At 39.0% G+C, this 25,942-nt stretch overlaps 1 protein-coding gene across 1 annotated transcript; it reads right to left on the bottom strand.

Moving 5' to 3' along the window:
• Positions 1-20,055: 20,055 nt before the first annotated feature.
• BTG1 (BTG anti-proliferation factor 1) lies at positions 20,056-22,032 on the bottom strand. The gene is made up of 2 exons (XM_074226569.1): positions 21,569-22,032; positions 20,056-21,387 (listed from the first exon to the last, which is right to left on the bottom strand). Exons 1-2 carry the CDS (start codon positions 21,714-21,716, stop codon positions 21,020-21,022), a joined length of 516 nt encoding a protein of 171 aa, XP_074082670.1. The 5' UTR covers positions 21,717-22,032; the 3' UTR covers positions 20,056-21,019.
• Positions 22,033-25,942: the final 3,910 nt, after the last annotated feature.

The following is a 25,942-nucleotide window of genomic DNA, read 5'->3' on the forward strand; positions in this document are numbered from 1 at the left end:
TAAGTGAATTGGGACTACAAAAGAGGAAAAAAAAACCAAATAATAAAACAACATAATTTAACTCAGCCTGCATTTATTTAACCAGTCATAATTTTTGACTCAACTATGTTCACCTTCTTTTTCCTCCTTAAGAGACTCATTGCCACTGGAGTCATCTCTGAGGTTATTGCCTGTGTGACCCAGGACAAATCACTTAACCTCTCAGGCTTTCATTTCTTCATCTACAAAAAGAGGAATTTTAAAGGACCTTCTAACTTGAAATCAATGGCCAATAATTTAATATTAGCTTAAATCTTTGAATGATTCCTTGAGTATTATCAAATTACTATTTTAAATTTGGTATTTTTCCCCATTTACCACAATTGGATAAAATCTGATGGATAGGAAAGGCCTGACTAGATTAAAATTGTAAACTCCATGAGAACAGAAATAATTTACAATATATTTCTATATTTATGTAATACAGGGCATGCTCAAAGTCTCAGTGAAGTCTTATTAAAGCTTGAAGCCACCGTAAGATTTTTGGGAATACCCTGTAAACAAGTTGGCAAAGCAGACAAGAGCACTGGCTCTGGACTCAAGACCACCTGAGTTCAAATATAACTTAAGACACTTACTAACTGTGTGACCCTGGATGAGTCACTTAACCACTGTCTGCTTCAGTTTCCACATCTGTATAAAAATGGGAATAATAAATAGCACCTCTGTCTCAGAGCTCTGAGAAGATGAGAAAATATTTATCAAGTCAACTTTGCCAACCTTAAAGTCTAGTATTATATAATCTATCATCTATTTTCTTTCAAACACATACACACACATGCACAAACACAAGCAAAATGAAAAGAACAGCTCTAGCTTCAGAAAACCCACTTCTAATGCTATGCCCTTTATATCCTCCTGGAGATAACACATATTCCCTGAACCTCAGTTTCCTCATCTGTCAAATGAGAAACTAGTCACATGAATCCTAAGGAGGGATACACTTAATTTCATTGTACCTCAGTTTCTTCATCTGAAAAATGAGAAGCTAGACAGATGAATACAAAGGAAGGATGCACTTCATTTCCCTGGACCTCAGTTTCTTCATCTGTCAAATGAGAAGCTAGACAGATGAATCCTAAGGAAGGATACACTTAATTTCCCCAGACCTCAGTTTCCTCATCTGTTAAATAAGAAGCTAGACAGATGAATCCTAAGGAAGGATACACTTAATTTCCCCAGACCTCAGTTTCCTCATCTGTTAAATAAGAAGGTAGATGGATGAACCCTGAAGTTGCTTTCAATTGTAGGTCTCTATCTTATAAGGAAAATACTGCCTCATTTTATGGAAATCCTCTTAAGAGTGAGCACATAAGTATTCCATCATTAACCTACCAGGTTCACATCAAGTTTTCAAAAGGGGTCTCACCTGAGCTCATCTGAAACCAGGGATTTGACCCACCCCTCCCCTCCTGGTCTTAGCTGCCAACCCTCTCCTGGAAAACATAGGCCTCACCCCTCACCCACTCCAAGATTTTATTAGTGCCATCCAAAGTGTTGATATTTCTTGGCAAAGAGATTGGTATGGTTTGCCATTTCCTTCTGCAGTTCATTTTACAGATGAGGAAACTGAGGCAAACTAGTGTTGAATGACTTGCCCAGGATCACATAGCTAGTATTTGAGGACAGATTTAAACTCATGAAGATGAGTCTTCCTTTCTCCAGACCTGGTTGTCCTCTTTAAATACACACAAATTTATTCCCCCCTCTTAAAATGATCTATTAATCATCAGCCTCATACTGCTTTCTTCTTTTACAGGTCTTCTGGCCTTCAACAATTAACAGTCCAGGTTTTGCTTTCATAGTAACATTGACCTGGGTAGGTAGATGATGAAGTGGATAGAACATTGGGTTTGGAACTAGAAAAACTAATTTTCCTGAGTTAAAATCTGGTCTCAGACATGAACTAACTGTATGACCCTGAACAAGTCACTTAACCTTGCTTGCCTCAGTTTCTTCACCTGTAAAATGAACTGCAGAAGGAAATGGCAAACCACACTAGTACCTCTGGCAAGGAAATCGTAAGAGAGAATCAAACTTCACTGAGCAGTAACAATAGTGGCCCACAGCTCCAATACAAGGCTATGGTAAAATGTAAGCCTTGAGGATGGGAAAGAACACTTGAGTTCATCTTCAACTCAGACCTAGAGCTTTTCTCCTTCCTTTAAGTCCCTGCTCATATGCTACTTTATGTGAATCATCCCTCCAGATTATTTTTAATTGACACTATATATCTTTTGTGTCCAAAAGTTTTCCTCCCTCATTAGAATGTGAACTCTTAAGAAACTATTTTTTTCTGTTCTTTACTATTCCATTTTTAGCCTTTCTTTGTATCTTTAAGGCTATACTGCCTGGCGCACAACAATGTTTATTAAGCCACCCATTTTACAGGTGAACAAACTGAAACCCAGTTACCTTCAGAAGGGATTCACCCAAGTTCTTCATGATAGGAAACAAGAGTGAATACAAGGCAAGGTCTATGCAGTTCAATTCAGAAGGTTTCTTTACCTGAGGGTTCATGAATTTTAAAAAATATAGATTTTGACAACTGTATTTCAACATAATTGATTTTTATTTTTCTTTGCAATCCTGTTTTGTTTTGAAATTTTGAGCAATTAAATTATTTGAAATTCATTTTTTGAATTCTTTGAAATTCAAATTTTTTAGATTTTTGAAGGCAATGGGGTTAAGTGGCTTGCCCAAGGCCACACATAGCTAGGTAATTATTAAGTGTCTGAGGCCAGATTTGCACTCAGGTACTCTCTCTACTGTGCCACCTAGCCACCCCAAAATTCAAATATTTTTTGAAAATTTTGAATTTTTTAAAAAACAAATCTGAGGAGTTCAAAGGTTGCCAAAGAGGTTCATCACACACACACATACACACACAAAGTTGAGAATCACTGGAGTAGAAGAAAGTAGCATTACTTTTGGAATCAAATAACATTTTAGGGGATAAAAGACTGAATTCAAGTCCCATCTCCAACACATATCTTTATGACTTTGGTACTTCAGGTAACTTTTGCACATTTGCATAAAAAGGAAGATGGACTAGAAGGGTCTAAGGTCCCTTTGATGACCTTAGATTTATGACCCTTAAGGGCAGTGTGACCTTTAGCAAACCTCTCACCCTTTCCTTCACATTCCTGATCTGTATAATGTGGAAATTAGATGAGTTGCCCCATCTAGCTCTAAGCATCTGATTCATTCTGATCCTAAGGTCTACAGTGAAGCTACCTTGTATGCTCATTCAAGAAATTTAATTGCTTTATTTGGGCTGTCCATCACTACTCAAAATTCAATTAAAGATCAATGATGAAACAATACTTCCCCTTCCCTCTGGAGATATGGTGGATGGATAACAGGTCCTAACAGACTGTCAGATGAAATCACCAGTGTTTGGTCAACTTTTGCTCTTGGGGGTAGGTAAGGGTAAGGGGGTAGGAACAAGGGGTCTTGGGGTACATTGATTCAGGGAAGGGAACACCAAATAAAAAACAAAAGGCAAAGAAACATTTCTTATTTTTCAGGTACTAGAATAGGTTGGTGCTATTTGTTCTTTGTTCTCCAAGAGGACAATGATATCATGGGGGTGATGCCATCAAAGTGAATTGGATAGAAGTGAGGAAAGGCTGGGCAAAGTCACCACCTCACTTTCTGCTCCAGAGTCATCTGGGTCCAGGAACCAGCTATGAAGATCTTAACCTTTTTGAACTAAGTTCTTTCACAGGTCTCAGTTTGGCCGAGGAAATCCCCACATTCAGTGATTAAGGCTAGGTAAGAAAGAAATGAGGCAAAGAATGACCACTTTTACCTAGTCCAAAAAAAAAAAAAAAACAAACCTCAAACTGGTAGAGCAAGACCCTTACAGTTTCTCTGTGATTAAGGTATGTAAGAAAAAAAAATGAAGCCAACAAGCATGCAGAGGGAATGATGTCAAAAACTAAAGAGCAGTGCCTGCTCTCAGAGAGCTTCCACTTTTCTTGAGGTTGGTTGGTGGAAGCAAGAAGTGATAAAAGCATTGGGACTGGATCTATGCTTTTCAATTCAAGAGACATTTGTTAAGCCACTTACTATGTAGCAGCCACTGTACTAAGCAAGAGAATACCTAAAAAAAAAGGCAAAAGAGAAGTCTCTGCCCTAAGGATTGTAGCAATGTAATGAAGAAGACAACTATCAAACACTAAAAATCTATTAAGCCAAAAAAACAGTAAAAATAATTCCCTGCCCTCAAGGAGCTTACAATCTAATGAGGAAAACAACATGCAAAAAATAGACATATAAAGCAAGATATGTACAGAATAAATAGAAAATAATTAATAGTGGGAAGGCACTAGATAGGGGAACAACTTAAACTTGTAGCTTTCAGTCCCCTTTTGCATTCTTAAAAATTGATGACCTTTCCAAAGAGCTTTTGTTTATGTGTTATCTCTATCAATATTTACCATGTTATAAATGAAAGCCTAAAGTCTTATTATATAAATAGTTTTGGCTTCACAGAATGCCCTGAAAAGGTTCCCCATGAGTCCCTGGACTTCACTTTGAGAGCCACTGATCCAAGGGGCTCCTGAGTGAGAAAAGTCTTTCCAACCAATGCAAATGATTATTCCTTTCCCTTCCCCTTTTCTTGCCACTTGATAAAATATATACATGGAAAACAAATTCAAGGCAATTTGATGAGAGAATGCTAACAAAAGGTAAGAAAGGATTAAAGAAGTCTTCTAGAAGGATATTCTTCTGGTGTGAAAGTTAAGGGTTAAAAATTTTTAACCTCACCCACATTTTTCCTGGTTATCTTCCTGGAGAGAGAAAAAGAGAAAGCCACAAAGAGACAGAAAGAGGGAGGGGGAAAATAGAGACAAGAGAAAGAGACAGAGACAGACAGACAGACATAGATAGAGGAAAGGAGGGAGGGAGAACGGAAAGGAAGGAGAGAGAGAGAAAGAGTTGAGTGGGATTATCCTTTGAGAGCTGGGAGTTTGGGAATCATTTCTTTGCAACATCCTCATTTAACCACTGAGGAAACTTGGGATTCAGGAAGGCTTGGAGGTCACCAGCCTAAGATGAGGCAAGGAGTGAGAGGTTGGCTGTGAAATCAAGCTCTCATCTTCAAGTCTGGGACTCTTGTTTGCAACAGAATGGCATTATCCTAACTCTTATTTAATAAATGACTAAAGATCAAATGAACATAGCTTGGTTAATCATTGTTTAAAAGATTTTAGTTACTGTCCCAAACTTAAGCAACTGGGAAATGAAATCAAGCCCTTCCCCACAAATCCCAAAACACATTCTTCTTGGGTTATGTTTAAATCACTGGAACAACTTCAGACAGGAGTTAATTTTTAAATTAGGGAACACTTTTTGGAAGGGTGGGAGTGGATGGAATGAACTTAAGAGAATAGGATCAAAATTCTAGAAGGAATCTAGCTTTCCAGGCAAATACACAGCTTAACACCCCAAAAGAACTCTAAGGTTTAGTCCTGGTCTTTGGGTTATTGGATATGAAATTCTCTTATAGAACAGACCTCCATTAATTACCACAAACAGCATTTTGATGCAAAAATACAGACCATAATCTCAACATTAATAATTAATAATAATTTTTTAAAATTCACAATTTTTGGCATTACCCACATTACATTCCCCCCATTATCCTGTATTTTCCTGAGGAGAGACAGAAACAGAGAGAAACAGAGAAAGAGAGACAGACAGACAGACAGATAGAGACAGAGACAGACAGAGATAGAGACAGAGACAGAGAGGGAAGAAGGAAGGACAGGAAAAAGGAAAAAAGAAAAAAGGATGGAAGGAAAGAAAAAAGAAAGGGAGTAAAAGAGGGAAAAAATTAGCACTGATTAAAATATTTTAAGCAATCTTAAATACATGCTAAAAATATTGTTCAAAAGATGAACAAGATGACAAAACTAATATTTATCAGCATGCACACTATTAGCTTTTATATTTAACTTGCAAGAGTTTGAATAACCAAGTGCTAAAAGTCTGATTATACTGAAAAAAATATGTGAAAATAAAAAATACAGAAAGTCAATCATATTTTCCCTTTTATTTTGAGGATTGCAAAGGTCAAAGGTTTTTCACCAAGTTTCCGGCTGGAGCTAACATTCAAACCTGGGAGAAACTAAATAGATAAAGCTTCATCTTGAATGGCCTTGGGGACACTATTTATCAATGGTCAGCCAATAATATTCAATATTATCACTTCAATGTACCAAAAATCAATAGTCTATTCTTTCTGTAGAATTTATGGTTTAAAAAATTAAACAAGCAATTATAAAATGACTACTCTTTGTCAAATACTGTACTAAATAATGGGAATAAGATGAAAGGCAAAAGGAACTTCCAGTCTTAATGGGGTGACAACATGCAAACAATTAGGTACAAAGAAGGTAGATGGGAACATGATAAAAGGCAAAGGATAATCCCTCTCCTCAAGGAACTTCCAGTCTTAATGGGGTGACAACATGCAAACAATTTGGTACAAACAAGGTAGATACATAATAAATTGGAGATAATCAACAGACAGAAGGAACTAGGGGAAAAGTGTTTTATATATCTTATGGATTTCCTAAGTCATTTCTCTAGTTCACTTAAGTAATATCGTGTTATTTAGATCCAGGATTTGAACACAGGTCCAGTCTATTTCTCATTGTATCTGAAATGAGGAAAGAATGAGGATTTGAACTTAGTTTTTTGTTTGTTTTTTAAATGCCAAACTCAACAAACTTATTCCACTCCATGGTACTTTTCCCTTTCCAGTGACGAGGTTATGTTTATTTGGAATGATTAGAACCCAGTTGGGACAGTAGAACAGCTTAAGAAATTATAAATGGGAGGTAGGTTGTGGGATACATAGAAGGTAAAGACAACCTGACTTCAAATGCTCTGTCTCAATTTCCTCATCTGTAAAAGGAGCTGAAGAAGAAAATGGCGAACCACTTGACTGTCTTTGTTAAGACCACCCCAAATGGTTTCATGAAGAATTAAATATGAAAAACAACTGAGCAACAACAAGGGATTATAAGGGATATTTAATATTATGACCCCAAACTCCTCCGGCACTTTGGGAAGACATTTGTCCCTCTTTTGCCAAAACTTTTAGAATTTAACTGTAATCCTTGAGAATGGAAACTGATTTTGTCCTACTCTGGGCTTCACCCTCTCAAAGTTAATTTTTCTTATCAACCCTTTATCCCAAACTATCTACCAGAGCTACTAGAATTATCTAGTTAATATTAGAATTATCTAGTTAATATTTGTTTGGAGGGTTATTTTTTTCCTTTTAATGAAGAAAGATAGAATTTGTTTCTGCTTTTCTATTAATACATACCAGTTAAGGCCTCTTTAGTTTATGTTGGGTGAGTTTAAGTGTTGGTAAACTTCTATAACCTTAACTCTTAATATATAATTTCCAAAGTCTCTCCTCAGGCCTTGTTTAAAAAAAAAAAGTACCAGGGGAAAATCTGCCTTGGGTATGGATAAACTTTCCAAGGGGATGTACTTTTTACTTCTTTTTCTCCTTAGGATTCAAATCATAGTCATGAAACTGAGGCAGATTGATTCTTGAAAGAAAACCACAAAAAAAAAAAAGAGTGAATCCTTAGGGAAAGTAGACTCTTAAGTGTCTTAGAACAGGAAAATGTGGAAGGTTCCCTGTCTTAATGCACATTTGGGTTTATGATAAAAATATAAAATAGAATTACATAGTATAAAATCTACTGGTTCGTGTATAGTAGAAAGAACACTGGATTTGCTATCAAAAAAGCCAGTTTCAAATACCACTTCAGCAACATACTAGATGTGAGACTATTGGCAAAAATAACTGCAGCTCGCCAAAACTATTTCTTCACGTTAAAACTTCAAGTATTTAAGAAACACTTACTGCATATGTCAGCCACTAGTGCTAGCTAAGAGCAACACAAAGAAAGTCACAAGGCAGGTCCTTCATTACAACATTTCATATGGCACAATAATATTCCATTACATTCATATGCCACAATTTGTTTCATCATTCCCTAATTGTTCGTGATTTTCTAATTTTTGGCTACAACAAAGAGTGACTACAAATATTTTTGTACACATGGGTCCTTCTCTTTTTGTGGTTTTGTTGAAGGATAGGCTTGGAGAGGTAAAGCTTTATCAAAGGAAATGTAGACTTTGTTAACTTTTTGAGCATAGTTAAAATTACTTTTCAAAATGGCCCTCTTTTCCCACAGTCCTTCCAACGTTTGTTATTTTCTACTTTTATCATTTTTGTCATTCTGATAAGTAGACAGCAGAAATTCAAATCATTTTTATTTATACTTTCCTAATTATTAGTGATTCAGAACATTCCTCAAAAAAATTGTCAATCAATCAAGAAACACTAATAATTAATTAGCATTTAAGCACTGACATCTTGAATCACTTCCCTTTAACTTTCTGTTCATATCCATGACCAGTTATTCACTGATAAACAGCTCAGTCTTACAAATTTGAAGCATATTTGTATCACGGAAATGAAACCTTTATCAGAGAAATTTCTTCAAAGATTTTTTTCCCCAGTTACTTTTTTATCTTTTAATTTTTACTATATTAGATTTGTGTAAATAATTATAGTGAATCAAATTTGCCCACATTACTTAAGTCATGAACACTTCCCTATTATTTTTCCAAGCTCTTATAATGTGTTGATACTGTGACTTTTTATATCTGGTTCCATTTTGAGTTTAGCTTGATATATATGAAGTAAATGGTGGGTCTCCACCTATTTTCTGCCAGTCTGCTGCCCACTTTTCCCAATAATTTTTTTTGGGGGAAAAACTATTTATATATTTTATATATAAGATATATAACTTCAATAACTGGAGTTTGGGGGTTCATCAAATATTATGTTTGTTTCTGTATGTTGCATACCTACTCTATTCTACAGACAGACCTCTATTTTTTTAACCAGTAATAAAACACGTTAATGATTTGCATATACTGCTACCTTTTAAGAACAGTTTGAGATTTGCTGCAGATAAACCGCTTTCCTCCCACTTTTTCTTCAATGACCTTTTGGTTTTTTTTTTTACCAGTCTCCCTTGTGTGAAGCGAAACCTTCAATAGATAAAAATGGCAAATGTGGGAGGACTGTAAAACTAAGATACTATTCAAGGAACTGTAAATTGCTACAACCCTTCTGAAAAACAGGTTGAAACTATACTGAATTCATTAAATTGTATACAACTTTGACTTTATCTACTCTATCACCAGGCTTGTCCTACAAAGAGATCAAAGACAGAGAGAAAAGAGACTCATATTTATAAAGTAGCATTTTGGCTTGCAACGAAGAACCAGAAATAACATGTGTGACAATCAGTTGGAGAATGGTCAAACAAGCTATGGTCTATTGGCACAGTAAGAAATTATAAATATGAAGAATTCGGAGAAACTTGGAAGATTTGTTTGAACTGACTCAGCATGAAAAGAGCAAAACTAGGAGGAAAAAATGTATAATCCAATAGTACTATAAACCACTTTGAAAGACTATGAAATTCATCAACACAACAACCAATCAAGATTTTGGAAGACAAATGATGAAACATTTTTTTCTGCCTCCAAACAGCAAAAGGGTTAACAGTTAACACAGATTTTCAGACATGGCCAATGTGCTGATTTCTTTTCTTGCTAACTCCTATTTAGCACATATCTCATTCATACTGTCAATTCTTGTCTTTTGCAATAATTATGTTCAATAATGTTACCTTGTTAACACTAAATTAGCAAATAATGAACCTGTAAATTCAAGGTTAGGGTCCTCCTAGCCTCTACTCACATTTATTTTAGCACTTTCCTGAGAGGTACTACACAGAGATCAGCAAATTTTCCTCTTTTTTCCTAGATGTACCATATGGTTGATCCATTAAAACATTGAACTCATGGCCAACAACACTCATGACCAAATGAATCTTATCTAACACATAATTTCTTTCACATTTTTTCTCCACAAAACACATCAAAGTCTTATTATTAGGACAAAACAGAAGAGGGACTAGACCGAAGTTAAGTGCTAAACATGGGGGGACAATTTAAATAGCAAAATCGCCAACAAAAAAAAATTTAAAAATGTGGCATTACATTCTGAAAAAAGGACACTTGTTTATAAAATGAGAATCACCTTGGGGATCACCTTGCTCAATCTCACTTGGGAACTTCAGGTTGGAGGTTGATTTAGAGGTTAACAAATAAATTTTAGTGAATAGATAAATTCTCAATTATAGAATCTGAATGATAGACTGTACTTCAGTGAAGTAGTTATTTAACTAGCCTCCTTCAGGTTAATTTATCCTTGGACTGGAAGCAAAGAAACTTCTGATTTAAAACAGAATCTTGAAAGGAAAAGGACTCCATCTTTCCTCATCACTTGCAAATCATCCACTTTCTCTAATATGTCACATGCACTTTCACTTTTAAAGCATTAAGGAATTGGTAAAGAATGGGACCAATGTTGACTCCAATTTCAAATCAGTCTGACCACAAACTGTCAAATAAATAAATCCAGGCGAGTCACACTATCAAAAGGAAGTGAGAATCTCAAAGATCAAATGAAAGGTACTCTCCCATTTCTCCACTCCTCTTGCCCTCCATTTAATAGAGAAAAGGGAAGGAGAAGGTAGAAGATGCCAAGCTAATATGATATTTCTATCTTATTCAATGAAACTTCAAAATTTAAGTTTTAGAAATACACACTTGGAAATTCTTAAGTCAGTGATTGGATGATAGAGGGATTTAGGATATGACTCAGGCTTTACTCTTTATTTCAGGATAAAATTCATAGGGAAACTGGGCAGGGATGCACATTAGCTGAAAAGTAATGGTTTCATCTTGTGACAATTTGTTTCTTGTTTAAATTAATTATTGCCACATACTTTGAAGGCAAAAGTAGGTGATAAAATTGTGTGTGTGTGTGTGTGTGTGTGTGTGTGTTAGAGGGAAAGAAAAATTTCTGTTTAATCTGGGGCCTAGTTCTCATTGGATATTGATTGACTAATCAATTATAAATTGACTAATTTATAAGAACTCAAATTCCTTTCAGGAGAGTAGGAAGGGAATATGCATAATTAAATCAAATTATGAAACTAGAATAAAACCTATTCTTGTTTTTCAAACATACAAAGGAAAAACATGATAAAAATAGCAACATAAATAAAGGTTTATGTGAATGGGACCTACCCAGTCATGAAAAAAATCTTTTTTAATCTTGAGAGTTAACTAGGCTAGGCTTACTTTTCTTTTTTTTTTTAACAGTTTTCAAGGTTAAGGATTATTTTTTTTAATCAACCATATGGCCATCACTGGTCCCTTCAGAACTTATTACCCAACTGGAATGCCCTGACAGCAATAAATTGGCTCTCAAGTTCGATATAGCTTTCAGTCAGCCTTGAATAATCAGGGAATGTCCAATTCAAGACACCTTTTATACCAAATGTTCTTTCTAATGGACAGCAAATAAAAATAACTAACATTTCCAGAGCAAATTTGCAAAGATCTTACATACATGACCTCATTTGAGTCCCACAATCACCAGGGGAAACAAGTATTACTCCCATTTTATACATAAAAAAAATTGAGAGAATGAATGATCCATATGGGGAGGTTCAAACCTAGGTCAATTCAAGTTAAGCAAGGTTCTTAAACTTCATGGTCTCATAACCTCTTGGCACTCTGAATAATTACTGAAGAGAGATTTTGTTTATGTGAGTTACACAAGTGTGAATGTGAGTTATATATATATATATATATATATAAATATATAGCATATACATACACATATATAAATTTATATATTATGGTATTAGAAGGTTTTAATATTATGAAAATACTTTTAATCTCAGAAAGCTTCTGAAAGGTTATCAGGCCCACACAGGGTTCTCTGAAATGCATCTCATAAACCTCTATAAGTTTAGCATTATCTACTATACATTAAGTTATTTTTATCAGAAAAGTATTGGAATTTTTTAGTAGTCAAATTTTAACTCATAAAAGTATTACTATCTTTTTTATAAAGGGGGGGACAAGGAATACAACACATTTCAATACCACAGCCCTGATGAGGAACTCTTTATCTTCCCATCTAAGAACACAGAGATTAAATGACTTTCCCAGAGTCACACAATTATCTTCAGATCTTGACTCTTAGACCAGTTCTCTATAAAACAGGATATCTCAGATAAGCCTTCAAAGGAAGAAAGGAAACTAAGACAAAATCCAAATGAACCTAGAATATAATACCATCCCATAACTCCACAGATCAGAGCTGTCCAAAATGTGGCCAGTGGGATGCTTGCGGCCCACCTGTGGGTTTACTAAATGTTTTAGTAAATGAAGCCAAGCTACCGCAGAGCTCTCACTAAAATGGCAGATAAAAATATATTGTCAATTTTTTCAATAAAAACTTTTAAAACTAAGATTGGACAGCCCTGCCATAGATGTTGCTGTTGAATGTTATTGTTTTAGAGGGCATCCTAAGGATAGTGGAGGTCCAGCCATAGCTTCCATTATCTACAACCTATCTTAATTGATCTCCCAAGCTCTTATTCTTAGATATCTGAATCAATCATCCTATTGGCACACTGACTGATTAATTTATGGGGATATATCCAAACCACACAAGTTGAACATTGACAAAAAAGCAAGGGAGATTTGCATTGAAGATCTTTGAGAGATTCAAAAGAAAATTTGTGCCTTCCTAAGTCTTCTTAAGATCTTTTCAAACAGGCCCTTTGTTTGCTATACTGAAAATAAATTAACATGAATGAGGGGGAGGTCAGATGAATACCTATTTCATTGAAGGTATGTGGTAATACTATACAGCTAAATAGAAACTATTCCAGGAGATTGTCTTCAGATTTTAAAAAAAGGAACTGAGTCAAAAGTGGAAAAAACCCAAACAAACATGGTCACTGACTCACTTATGACTAGGGAAAACCAGGTTTCATTATATTACCGATGCAAGTAAATGTTGCATCAGGTTGCATCACAAGATGAAACTAAAGCCCAACTGATAATGTACAGGGAAGGAAAGAGCTTTTTCTTTGCCACAAAGAAAAGTAGCTAGATCACTCCAGATTTTGAGATCACATAACTAGTGACTGTTCTGCTGCAGTTTGAAAAACCCTTAAGAGTTAGTGTGCTAAAAATTCTACCCACCAAACATGAGCTTTAATGGAAGCTTAGGGGCCCTGGGTGAAGTCACCAGTTTGTGTTGGAACAAAACTTGAGTGTGCATCACCTTCTCAACTTAAAGGTTTCTTCATTCCAGGCACTGAATTAAATGGCATCTCCTCACTGAGAGAAAGGCTCTGGAAGCCACATTTCTGTGAAGGACATGGGTTTAAGTGAAAAGCTCAGCTCTAGACAGCCAGGAAAAACAAGTCTGAACTCCTAACAAAGTGACCAGTGGTCAGTTCTCCTTGCGTATACATCTCTCAATGGGTACTCTCACATGTACAAGTTTATATTTGGGCTAAATCTGCACATTTCCTTAGTCCTTGGAGCTCAAGTTAAGAGTCTTGGTAGGGGTTTAGAGAAGACTAGTGATAGAGAAGTTGGAAGACACACAGGATGTGTTAAGAATGTAGACTTGAGGGGCAGCTAGGTGGTGCAATAGATAAGAGGACCGGCCCTGGAGTCAGGAGGACCTGAGTTCAAATGCGGCCTCAGACACTTGATCTTGGACAAATCACTTAACCCCATTGCCTTGCAAAAACTAAGAGTGTAGACTTGAATCCAGTTCAGACTTCATTCTACACACACACACACATACACACATACATACAAACACATATACACGTTTCACTTGTAGAAAAGACACTTAAGACATTTAAAAGTAGTTTTATCTTAATTTCTACCAGAAACATAGGTGGTTTCACGCTCACTAAACTGTTAGCACAGTTCTATTAATTCATCATCTAGGAATTTGCTTTTATTTACTTCAGATAATGGAGAGTCACTGACTTGTAATCACCTGCTAAGAGTAGCAACCCAAGTCCTCAGGTATCTTACTGTTTTTTTAGAAAGCAGTTCAAGACCAAACAATTGGGTTCTGTGTGATTAATATGGTAGGAAGAAATCAGATTTAGAATCTGATTCCTAGCTTTCAATTCTGATTAACTTACAATAGCTGTTTGGCACTTCTATTGATCTCAGTTCCTACAAACAAAGGGATTGGTCTATATAATGTCTAATATAGCGATATCCACAAAGTGTAGATAATGAGAGAAAGGGTCTATAAATTGTGAGCCTGCCACCATGACTATCTTTGGTCCAAGAGAGAGAGAGCCAAATGATCATCCTTTTATTAATAGCCTGCTGGTCTTAATAAAATGATTAAATTACCCAGAAACTATGTCTCTGGAACCTTTTTAATCATTACAATAATACTTATCTTGAAGTGTGCACCCTGAGGGATGGGAGGGGGGAAGAAAGGAGAAGGCAGGAGGCGAAGCCTTGGTAATGGAGAGTCTAATGACATCCCAAGAAGTAATCTGAAGTTAGATTCAAGATACTAATTTGCAACAAAGTAGAACTAGTGAATAATTTGGCTGTGACTTACAGTCTTCAGACACATCCTTCCAAACCAAGTAAAGACCTGACCCTGACTTATTACAATTTATTTCCCCCGTTTCATGGGGACTTTATAGCTAAGGTTAAAAGCAAAGCATCTAAGTGATGCCTCCTGGTTAAATCATAAGAAATCCCAAATCTTTTTGATTTTTGAGTTGCGCATATGCTGAATCAGTCTATAGCTATTTATAAAATATCTATCTTAAAATAACTTTTAAAATATTACTTTAAAAAGTAACATTTAATAACCTAAAGATAATAACCCAATGGAAAATACCAATCAAGATCTTTGAAATTTGGAGGCAGGCGGCCATGCTCACCAGCCTACATACACAAATGCATACTCTCATTGGAAAGAGCACTATTTTTCGAGTCCAAGGATCTGCATTCATATTCTGAATCTGTTATTTAGTGCCTGAATAAGTCACTCCTTGGGCCTCCGTTTCCTCATTTGTACAATGACAAGTCTTTCTGAAGTCTCTCTTAGCTTTATATCTATGACCCTATTCAAATGCATTTCTTTCCTATGTGAAACATATATTTAGTCATATGAAGATCCAACCAAATACATATATGGACATTACAAAAAGTAAGACTGAATTCTATACAAGTAGATTAGGATAAATGGAGGTGGCAAAAGGGGAAAAAATCCCTCATAGTTTACATTTGTATGGCATTTATGATTTAATTTAAAGCCCTTTATACACCCCCATCTGGTCTGAGAAAATGCAGAAGACTTTCCCAAGATGATCTAGTAAGAACTCCAGTCCTGTACAATTGTTAACTGACTTAAGTCTTCAGTATTAAGATTTTAAAAAAAAAGCCTAAGTTTATTTAAAATTATGTTATTTCATTTAATTAAAACTAATTAAAATTATTTAAAATTCTAGAAAGGACTCATCTACATGGAAATCCATTACAGAAAATCAATTACAGGAAATCAATTAGGATTTTTCAGGGAGGCACATTGTTTTGAAAAAAATACTAGGAATCATCAACTGCTTTCACCTAATCCCCTGACCAGTTCCTGCTTAAAATTTATAAAAACTTAGGTTTTATAAATAGTAAACCTATACAAATATAATTGTACTTTGTTTTCTCTTGGAAAGTTGCATAAAGTCAGAAATACAAGAACCTAGGATAGCTATTAAATATTAGATAATTAGTGGTAATCTAGGCACATTCCTTGAAGTACTCTCCATTTGCTCAGTCACCTACAAGAATATGTTTTGACTCACTAAATCAGATAAAGCTAGTTCTTCCTAGTTTAATAGTAGTTCCTATTGTGATGTCAGGTTAATTGTCAGACAGCCAATGATGCTCCTTTCTACACCACTACTTAAAATAGTAAAGACCAAATGGACTTTACAGCTCCAAGGTGTAAGTTTGTCAATTAAATTTATAACCAGGGAGTGTTATTTCCTACCTTCCACATCACTTCCCCTTTAACATCTTTATTTTAGGTACCCGTCTTCTGTCCCTGTCTCCCAAACCAATTCTAAAGTTATAAACCTGTACAATATAATCACTGAAACAAATACAGCATGAGTCTTACTCCAGATTCGTGACATTAGTACAAATATAGAAAGGGCTCCATCCTATGAGTGGTTCCCAAACTTCCTGCCAAGGAATTCTTCTTGATGTTTTCAATGTATCTCAACCTATCTATCTGCCTTCTTTGTCCTACCACCAACTTTCCCCCCCCCTCCATCTTTCATACTTGCTATAGCCTTGACACTTCATTCCCCTTTTGAGCCATTTTCCCTATTCTCTTCCTTTCTATTTCCACCCCAGTCTCCAGTCTCTCTTGGTAGCTTCTTCTGGAAAGAGAAGTCCTGCTTATTCAAAAGCTCCAGTCTCTCAATTACAACAGTATTTCAAGAAAAACCTTACAATTAAGAAAACAGATTGATCTAGAAAATTTGGCATTCAACTGAGTCCTTTTTAAAGTATTAAACTCCAAAATATTTGTGGTGAAATGATATTGCTTAAAAATACTTATATGAAAGCATACCATCCTTTGCTATTCCCATATTAAGTAACTATCCCAGAGTTAAGTAGATACCCAAAATTTAGAAATACAAAATATGTCAAAGAAACTGATGTTAATTATACCTCCCCTACAGAATCTGTTAAGGAAAATGAAATCAGTCCCCTTTACAAAGCATTTACTAAGACTGACTTTTAGCAGTCAAAAATTCATTGAGAGCCAAGTGAACCAAGTGACTATCTTGTTTCTATAATGTTCATTTTTATGTCATCACTCTAGGTAGAAGTGCTAAATTTGGCTATATTTGCAGTCTGTACAATTTCAGAAGGTAAAACAAGATGATCTAAAGCCCAAAAAAAGGAAAAATTGAGCCCGGAGAAGCTATCTTCCTCAAATACATACAAAAAGGTTTCAAAGCAGGGGTGTCTCCCCCACCACCATGATGTTTTATTTTCAATATACATATGTATATGTATATTTAAAAATAGGCCCACTAGCTTGGTAGAAAGCACTGGATTTTCTGCTGCTACCACCAATCACCACTAAGTGACCTTGGGTTACTTGATCTCCTTGTCTTTGGTAGGTTCCTTTTGTTTTAAATCTATGATCTCATGTATTGAACTTGAGGGATTTCGTAGTTAAACAAGAGCTGACATCTGCAGACTGGTTAGTTTAGGATCTGGAAGAAATCTGTTTCTCTAAAATACAGGAGGAAGGCCCTTTGCAAAGCTGTAGATCCAGGCCACCAATCACTGTTCCTCTGGACTGGCCAAATTCTTCCTTTAGGACTGCAGAGGCCAACTGACCCAAGTAAGGGTGGTGGTCAGTTAGGCAGAGAGGAAACCACTTGGTTTCAACAGACACTCTAATTATTGCCATTGGTTACATTATGCCCCAGTCCTGGATTAAAAAAAAAAAAAAGCAGTGGGCAGAGAGATTTGTAAACACCCCAGAAATAGCAGAGCCCTAAAAACATTAGCTTCAACATTAAAAGGGAAACACATCAAAGGACTCTGGTCAAGTTAAAATGGAAAATGACCCCTCCAAGGCATCAGGAAAAATACTTGGATTTGTGAAAGTCCATTCCATCAACTGAAATCCTCAGCCCCACTCACAATTCTGCAGCTGCTTACATTTCACTGAGATTGTGGTTATCCGAGGAAACCATTCGCACAACTAAACAGAATCTATGTGTTCTGTTCAGCCTGGTACTGCAAAAGTTTCAAGTCTTGGCAAAATTAGGTTTTCTGTGTAAATACAGCAAAGGGAGAAACAGTGGTTTAATAATTTACCACAGGATATTTTTTTAGTTCCAATTTACTCCAGCTCTACATTGGTACCATATAGAAGAAAGAGAGGCCTTATTAGCATTCAGAGGCAAAGGAAATGTCTTTTTTACAAGCAGCTAAAGATTTGCATAGTGTGGTTGGCGAGAAAAGAACCACCCTGAGAAAATCTGTGCCAAAAACTATCAAACTGCTTCCAGCGTTACCATTCTAGAATTAAACCATTAGGAAATTAAGTTTTCAGTCTTAATGTTAACTTTAATTGTTCTGAAGCTTTTACCTATGATTTGGGTCTTAGTTCTCATATTAAGAGGTGCTGTTAACCTGTGCTCAAAGGCTTCATCAATTGTGGGGGCATAACATTCACCACAAAGAAACAAGATGTGGCAGACTGTTGTTACCCATCTACCAACACTATTTGCTAGCCTGTCGTCTGAGGAATGGACAGGCATCACAGCAAAGAGACACAGGCCAGGTTAAAGCTCATCAAGCTATTTTGGTTGTGCTGATGTAGTTAATTCAAAAAAAAGTTAAAATGGTTAAGTTCTGACAAATTTTCGATCGCAAAAGACTTTGAAATCTTCAAATGACACCCCGATATTTAAAAACATAAAACCTTGTTCCGGGTTACTTCTCATTTAAACAAACTCTTGGGCCACAGAAAAATCCTACAAGATTTTTTTTTTAAGTTTGGAGGGCATAATTGGTAATAACACCAAAGGTACCTAGCTTCAAAGGGGGTTCAATTCAATTAACACAGAAAGAGGCAGCAAGGTTAAGATGGTGTTGGGACCAGTCTAAACACCATGGAGGTTTAATCAAATTTCATCTTGTACAGCCCATGTTTGAAGAAAGCAGCTGGTGGGGAATGAACTGATAATTGAAATGCACCCTCCCTATTGATCACTAAAGGCGCATTAAAAACTTCACTTTTGTCGAGTTAAAGAGACTCAAACTCAAGTTTGAGGACCTGGGCTTTTCCCAGATTAACAGCAGAAGATTGGATTCTGAACACATGCATAAAAACTGAAGAGTCTTGCATAATGTGTTCAACATCATTCATCAGCACCATCTTCCATGTCTGACCTGGGTAGCAGCAGAGCCTCCAAGCTATGAATGACCGTCTTTTAGTAAACAAGATTCTGAGGTGACTCGCTATTTCATATGTGTTCAGTTTTAGGAACATTTGTAAATACTTCTATTGGAAGTGTTTGACCTGTCCAAATATATATATATATATATATATATATATATATATATATATATATATAATGATCAAATTCATCTTGGGCATTTTACTGTGAAACTTATCAAGAGTCCTTTTTCTTTCCCCCCCACTTAAAAAAGTGCTTTTGTTTCCTACTGAAGTCACAGAATTACCAAGAGCCTTTATTATGTGGGTTAGTGGAACAAACTCCACCATCTGCAGTCTCAATGGTCAAAGTCCAAAGAAAACGATCTGAAATAAAAGTCTGAAAATGGAGTCATCCATTATGTAGACAGAATTTCATTGTGGGAGAAATAAAAAATTTAGAAACATACCTTTTGTTGAATTCCAGCTTAAGTGTTTTGGTTTTTTTTTTTTTTTTTTACTGTCTTGAGGCTGATGAAGTGAAAAGCAACCAATCTTTCTGTAGAGCGATTAGTCTGCTCATTAAGACTATTGGGACACAGGTCCCAGGATTTTCTAATTGAGCAAGGCAATCCGTCAGGGACAAAAGCGGGAGCTCTGATTCAAAGGTGGGCCAGAATGGACATTTACGGTTATGTCTTCACTTCGAACAGGAAATCATTGACATTAAATCCTCTGGGTTTATTATGAGTCATCTTTGGTAGCACATTCACTTCTTTCCCTCATCCTCAGCTTGTGGAAATCACTAGCCCTTGAGTTACGTTTCCAAGACATGACTGGATTTTAGAGTTTAATAAATAAAACATGTTAGACACACCACCGTGTTGTTTTTCCCTAGACTTCCCAGATATAGCTCTACCCCAGTGGTCTTTGTTAATCCATGTCTTTATCAAATGTCTCCCAGCATGACCTGTGTTGCCACGTTCACATCTCCTTGTAATAATCTACCATAAATGTGAGACAAGTTTAGCTGTTCCTATGCAATCATGACAAGAGATTAATTAAAATGCCAAGATAGGAAACAATTTATTATAGAGAGAAGAAAAATTTCTCATCCAAAATATAGAAATCTGTACAACTTTGCCACAATCAATATACATGAACTGTACAAATTTACACCAGTTCATAATTTACCAAATAAAAGATGACTAACAAAGTTCACAAAATAGATGGTGGTTTGTGGAAAAAGACTTTTACCCAATTAAGTACAAGGAAAATTACAAACCAGACCTCCACTTTCTAAAAATAAGAAGTTTACTCAGTCTTAGAAAACTACAAGCTAGCAAATGTACAGAGAGCTGGCTGGTGCTAACACCACAGTTCAGACAGTGTCTTTATAAGGTCTTTTTAAAGCCTGTTGCCATGGCAGATTCTGGTCACTTGCTACTTTCAAGGCCAAGAACACAATACAAGGTCTGACCATTTTCCCAGGTCATGCTTACTCTAATTTATTGTCTTATGTACATTTATACATACGGTGAAGTAAGTGCTAGGTAAAAGTCTGTCATACAATTTCCAGTACTACCGTGTGTCGAACATTCAGCTTTGCTACTGAGCTGCCAAAAGGGTTTAACTAGAACAATTGATAAATGTGAATAGTGCAAATTGACTCCGCAAGATGGGCTGCAGAGAAAAGGTTCTTTATAAATACAGATTTGGGTCGAAGGGACTGATGTAGAAATGAAGTAAAAACGTCTGGGAGAAACCAAAACCACCTCAGGACCTCACTCCCTAGCAGAGAAAGTGATCATTGACTTGGACTCACAGGCTATTAAATCACTGAAAGGTACTGTCCAAACTATGGCACTGTCACTTAAAAAAAATTTACCACTCTATCTCGTGCCAGATCTTCACAGCTGTGTGACATGGTTTAAATTCCATAATCCATCCCCAAGAGGAGCCCACCCAAAGCAAAAATCAAATTTATCCATCCATTATAAGATGATCCATCCAATAGACTATATCTTAACCTGATACAGTCATCATAGTGTAGTTTTTGGAAGGGCTGGTTCTGCCCAACAGAAGTTCCTCCTTACAGCTGATCCGGCTGTCTACCATGGGCACGCTGCCGCCGTTCGGAGTGCCACCTCCGGCGGGCGAGGCTTCGTACAACACGCAGATGGAGCCGTCCTCCCCGATGCGGTAGGACACTTCGTAAGGGTCCACCCACAGGGTCAGTTCGCTGGGCAGCAGCCGGAACAGCTCCTGGCTGCTCAGTCCGATCCGCTGCGCGGCCTGGCCGATCAGGGGGTCCATTTTGTGGTTGATGCGGATGCAGCGGTACCCTGAGCCCTTGCAGGGTTTTTCGGGGAACCAGTGATGTTTGTAATGTTCTAGAAGAGAAAGCGAGAATAGAGAGAGACGAGGCTTAGAGGGGGGGGGTTCAAGCGGAGTGGGGGGGGTCAAAAGAAGCACAGGCGCGGTGCCGGCCCTGCCCCCCCAGGACGCGTCGGCCCCCAACGGCCCGGCGCGGGGGAGGGGAGCCAACGGCGCGGCCCCCCAACGGCCGCTCACCTGCCAGCAGCTCCTGCAGGCTCTGGCTGAAGGTCTGCAGCTGCCGCTCGCTCGTCAGCCCCTTGGTGCGGAGGAACTTGGAGATGAAGGCCACGGCGGCGGCGATCTCGCGGATCATGGTGGCGGCGCGGCTGTAGAAGGGATGCATGGGGGCGGCGGGCCGGGGCCGGCCAGCCAGCGCCGGGGGCGGCGGCGGCGGCGGGGCTCCGCGGACCCGGCCCCGGCGCCCGCGCTTTGGGGTCCTCTTTTTTTTTTTTGGTCAAAAAACAAAACAAAACAAAACAAAGTTATGTCTTTGGAGGGGCGGCGGGAGAGGAGGAGGAGGAGGAGGAGGAGGAGGAGGAGGAGGAGGAGAGCGGCCCAGGCCTCTTCACATCGCCCGCGCCCCCTCGGCCGCCTCCGCCTCCCGCTCCGCAGCCAGCGCCGAGCCCGGCAGCTGCATTTCCAGCTCCGACGGGCGAAGAGAGGCGGCCGCCCGGCGCCCCTTCTTATAGGCGCCCGCGGCGGAAGTGGCGTCGCCGGCGGGGGCGGCCGCCGCCCGCCAATCCCGAGATCGCACCATTGTGACGTCGGCGGTTCGGCGGGGGGGGAGGGCAGAGAAAGGGGCGGGGCCGGAGGCGGGCGCCGACGGCGCAGGCGGAGGCGGAGCTGACGTCACCCGCTTGTAAACAAATAAAGCCCGGCCCGCCGCCGGGGCCCGGAGCCGCGGTGCCCGGGGGGGAGGGGCGGGGAGGCGCGGCGCGTGCTCGGGCCCCGCCCCCGCCCCGCCCCCTCCGGCCTCTCGGGGAAGCCCCGAGCCCCCGCCCCCTCGGGAGGAGAGGCGGGGCCGGCGGATGGGACCCCGAGGGGGGGGGCTGTGTGTGTGTGTGTGCTTGTGTGTGTCTGTTTATTGTGTGTATGGGTGTGAGTCTGTGTGTATATGTGTGTCCGTATGTATATAGGCGTGTGTGCGCGTTTGTAGTGAAGCGGGGGCAGCGGGAGCGCGCCGTGTCTTTGTGTGCGTGCCCGCGTGTTGTGTGTGTACGTGTGCGCGGGCACGCCCGCCCGGGGGCGGCGCTGCGCGCGTGCCAGGAGCGGAGGAGGGCCGGGCAGGCTGCGCCCCCCGCGGGGCGCCCGGCCCGGACCCCCGCGGTCCCCGCAGCTCCGCGCCCCCTCCCCGCCGTCACGCGGCCGGTCTGCAGCTCCCCCCGGCCCCGCCCGCGGTCCCCTCTGACCGGCCTTGGCCCCGGGGCCCGGGGTCCGCACCCCGAGAACCAGCGAAGCCCGCCGGGCCGCGGAGCGTCGGAGCCGCACTGATACAATGTAGCACCCCGCAGCGTCTGCTACAGTATCACTGACCGGGAAAGCCTTGCCCGCCACCCTGGGCTCGGGACGGCACCGGGCAGCGCGGTCAGTGGCATCAGTGGCGTTTGGCCTTAAGTTCCTGCAACATTTTATTCTTAGAATTCTCAGATAGAAGACTTGGGCTCCGACACCGCCTTTGATACTGTCTTTGCTGTGCGGACACCGGCTCCCCGAGCCTCGGCTCATCTGATGGGGGGCACCACAAATGACTCCTGGGACCCCGATCCTCTAGGCATGTGCTCCTCGGCCGCCTTCTAATCGTTCCTAAGAGGCAAGCGGGCGATTATTTCATAATCGTGATCCCTGCACTTGAGCGTCTAATTTCTCTCCCCACTTGTTTTACCTGAAAAATTGAAAGACGGGTTAAGTATCATATGGGACATTAATTGAAATAATGGGTCTGAGAGTGTTTTGATAAATTAGGGGGGAAAATGACCCCAAAGATTGCATTCAGGCATGGTAGAAACTAATTCCTTACTTAGAGTAGTTCTTCCATCATTTTACAAAATATATATGCATTTTCCAGAAGTCTAAAGGCAAGCTAACAGCCCAGTTTGGGGGTGAGGAGAGGGCTAAGTGGATGTGTTTCTCAGTAGCTTTTAAATTTCAAGAAAATTTAAGCATGAGAGCCTTGCAGATTGAAATTCCTATTTAAACAATCTCCAAAGAAATTTCCAGCACCTCAAAAATCCCTTTCCACTTCTTAATTTTGCAAAATGTATATGCATTTTCAACAAGTCTAATGACAAGTTACAGCCCAGTTTGGGGCCAAGGAGAGAGCTAAGTGTATGTGTTTCTCAGTAGCCTTTAAATTTCAAGGAAGTCTTAGCAGGGTAACATTGCACATTGAGATTCCTTTTTAAATGATCTCCAAATAAATTTCTAATACCTCAAAAAAAACCAAACCCTTGCCACCCAAGCAGAATTCCACTTCAATTAAAAAGAAAAAGAAAATCAACTTTGAAAATAAAAAGCAGAGACACAATTTCACCAGAGATGGTGCTCAAACAGCTCAGAATGAGAACTTTATAAAAGTGAACTAATGTATTAGAAATGGGAATTTCTAAAGGGTAGTGAGGATGGGCAGATTTACCCTTCTGTCCCTTGTGACAAGTTAGCTCAGATGAACATGTCACAGCTTGAAGAGGGTGATTTTCCTCCCTCCATATCTACCAAAAAAAAAAATGAAAAGCAAATCATTCTCCTCTAGTATTTATTTAGCTACACACACACACACACACACACACACACAAACACACGCACAAGTCATTTTAAATCTCTTGTTTGAAGTTTTCCAGATGGGGGGAAAAATGGGGTAAAGGTAAGTCTTTGCATTTCTATTCCCGATTGGAAAGGGGATAAATATCTAAGGTTGGGGGGGGGGGGCATGGAGGGAGATATGAGTAATTGTGTATTTATGACTTCCATAGCAATGAAAAAGTGAACAGATAGTCACACCAATTTTGCATGTGTGGGTAAAGGCTGCTTAGGACTGGATTGCATATCAAATGGAAATAAAATGCCTGTCAATGAAGATTTTGGTAACATGGTCTGGTCTTCAGAGTTTTATAACCTCCTTGGAATGCCTGCATCTCCAGGATACGAGGGAAAGAATTTGTTTGGATACACACACAGATCTACTCATCTCCCCTTAACAATATAGTTGACTCTCAGGTCATCCATTTCCTTACACATGTATGGTATGCACGTATATCACATGTATGGTATACATGTATGCATAGCATCATAGTATATGTACATTCTCACACATGTATGTATGCACATGTGTGTATAAGTTTTATATGTGTTTTTGTATTCTATAGGTATTCATCCCTTTTTCCCCTGCATAGTACCTGATAATATATCCCAATGGTTTCTAGTCAAACTGCACAGCAGCTTCATGAATACCTCAGATATACCACCCACTCCCATAAATTATTTCAGGGATCGTGAAAATTAGAGCAATTTGCAATCAAGGTTGTGAAATTCACTGAAGGATGATATGTGTCAAAGTTAGGTCCTTCATTTTAACTTTCTAAAAATGATTATCTTAGAATTTGGGGAAATGGGACTCTTCAGAAACTCCCTTTCCATTCTCTATGGAGATTAGCTTCTGGACACATTCAGGAGGTAATCATCTATTATCAGGCGCTGTCTTGAAAGGGAAATACTATACTCAGAGGACCTAGATTTGAATCCTGTCTCTTTGTTATTCATCATCACAGACTTCAGGCAGAGTTTCCACTTCCCCAGGCCCCAAATAAGGCTTGGATGGTCTCTGAGGTCAATGAGCCCATAGTAGCCTTAATTCTTTGCTATTTAATCTCTGGTGTATTATATAGACAAAAAAAATGTGCCAAGAACTATGTGAAAAGCTGAGGAAAGAATCAAAAACAAGAATCCTGGCCCTTGAGACTGAAATGAAGTCTAGATTTGTTTTAAACATCTTTACATCTGAGAGACGTAAGCTGAATAATTGTTTCAAGTAAGTGGGCCATTCATTGATTACTTATGAACCGGTGATCCATGATTTTAAGAAGTCATTTATTTCCACTGGATTTAATCTATAGACAGTGATCGACACTCTATATAGAATGAATCCCTGTGAATGCAATCAAGAAAAATCTTCCTTTGGTATATCTGGGAGTTCATAATGAGGCAACACAGAGGAGAGAGAGGACTGGGCTTAGAGTTAGGCAGAACTGACTTCAGATCCTATCTTGGACACTAGCTATGTAATCCTAGGCCTTTCAGCCCCAGATTCCTTAATTCTGAAATAAATATATCACCCAGATAGAGTGGTTGTGAGGATCAGAGAGGGTATTTCCATGTTGTTCATTCGGTTATGTCTAACTCTTTGAGACCCCATCTGGAATTTTCTTGGCAAAGATACTAGAGTGGTTTGCCCAGAGCACTGACCTTGGAGTCAGGAGGATGGGAGTTCAAATTCAGCCTCAGACACTTGAATTGTACTAGCCATGTGACCTTGGGCAAGTCACTTAACCCTGATTGCCTCGCATCCAGAACTAT

Source organism: Macrotis lagotis, chromosome 2 (genome assembly GCF_037893015.1).
Source record: "Macrotis lagotis isolate mMagLag1 chromosome 2, bilby.v1.9.chrom.fasta, whole genome shotgun sequence".
Lineage (NCBI taxonomy): Eukaryota > Metazoa > Chordata > Mammalia > Peramelemorphia > Peramelidae > Macrotis > Macrotis lagotis.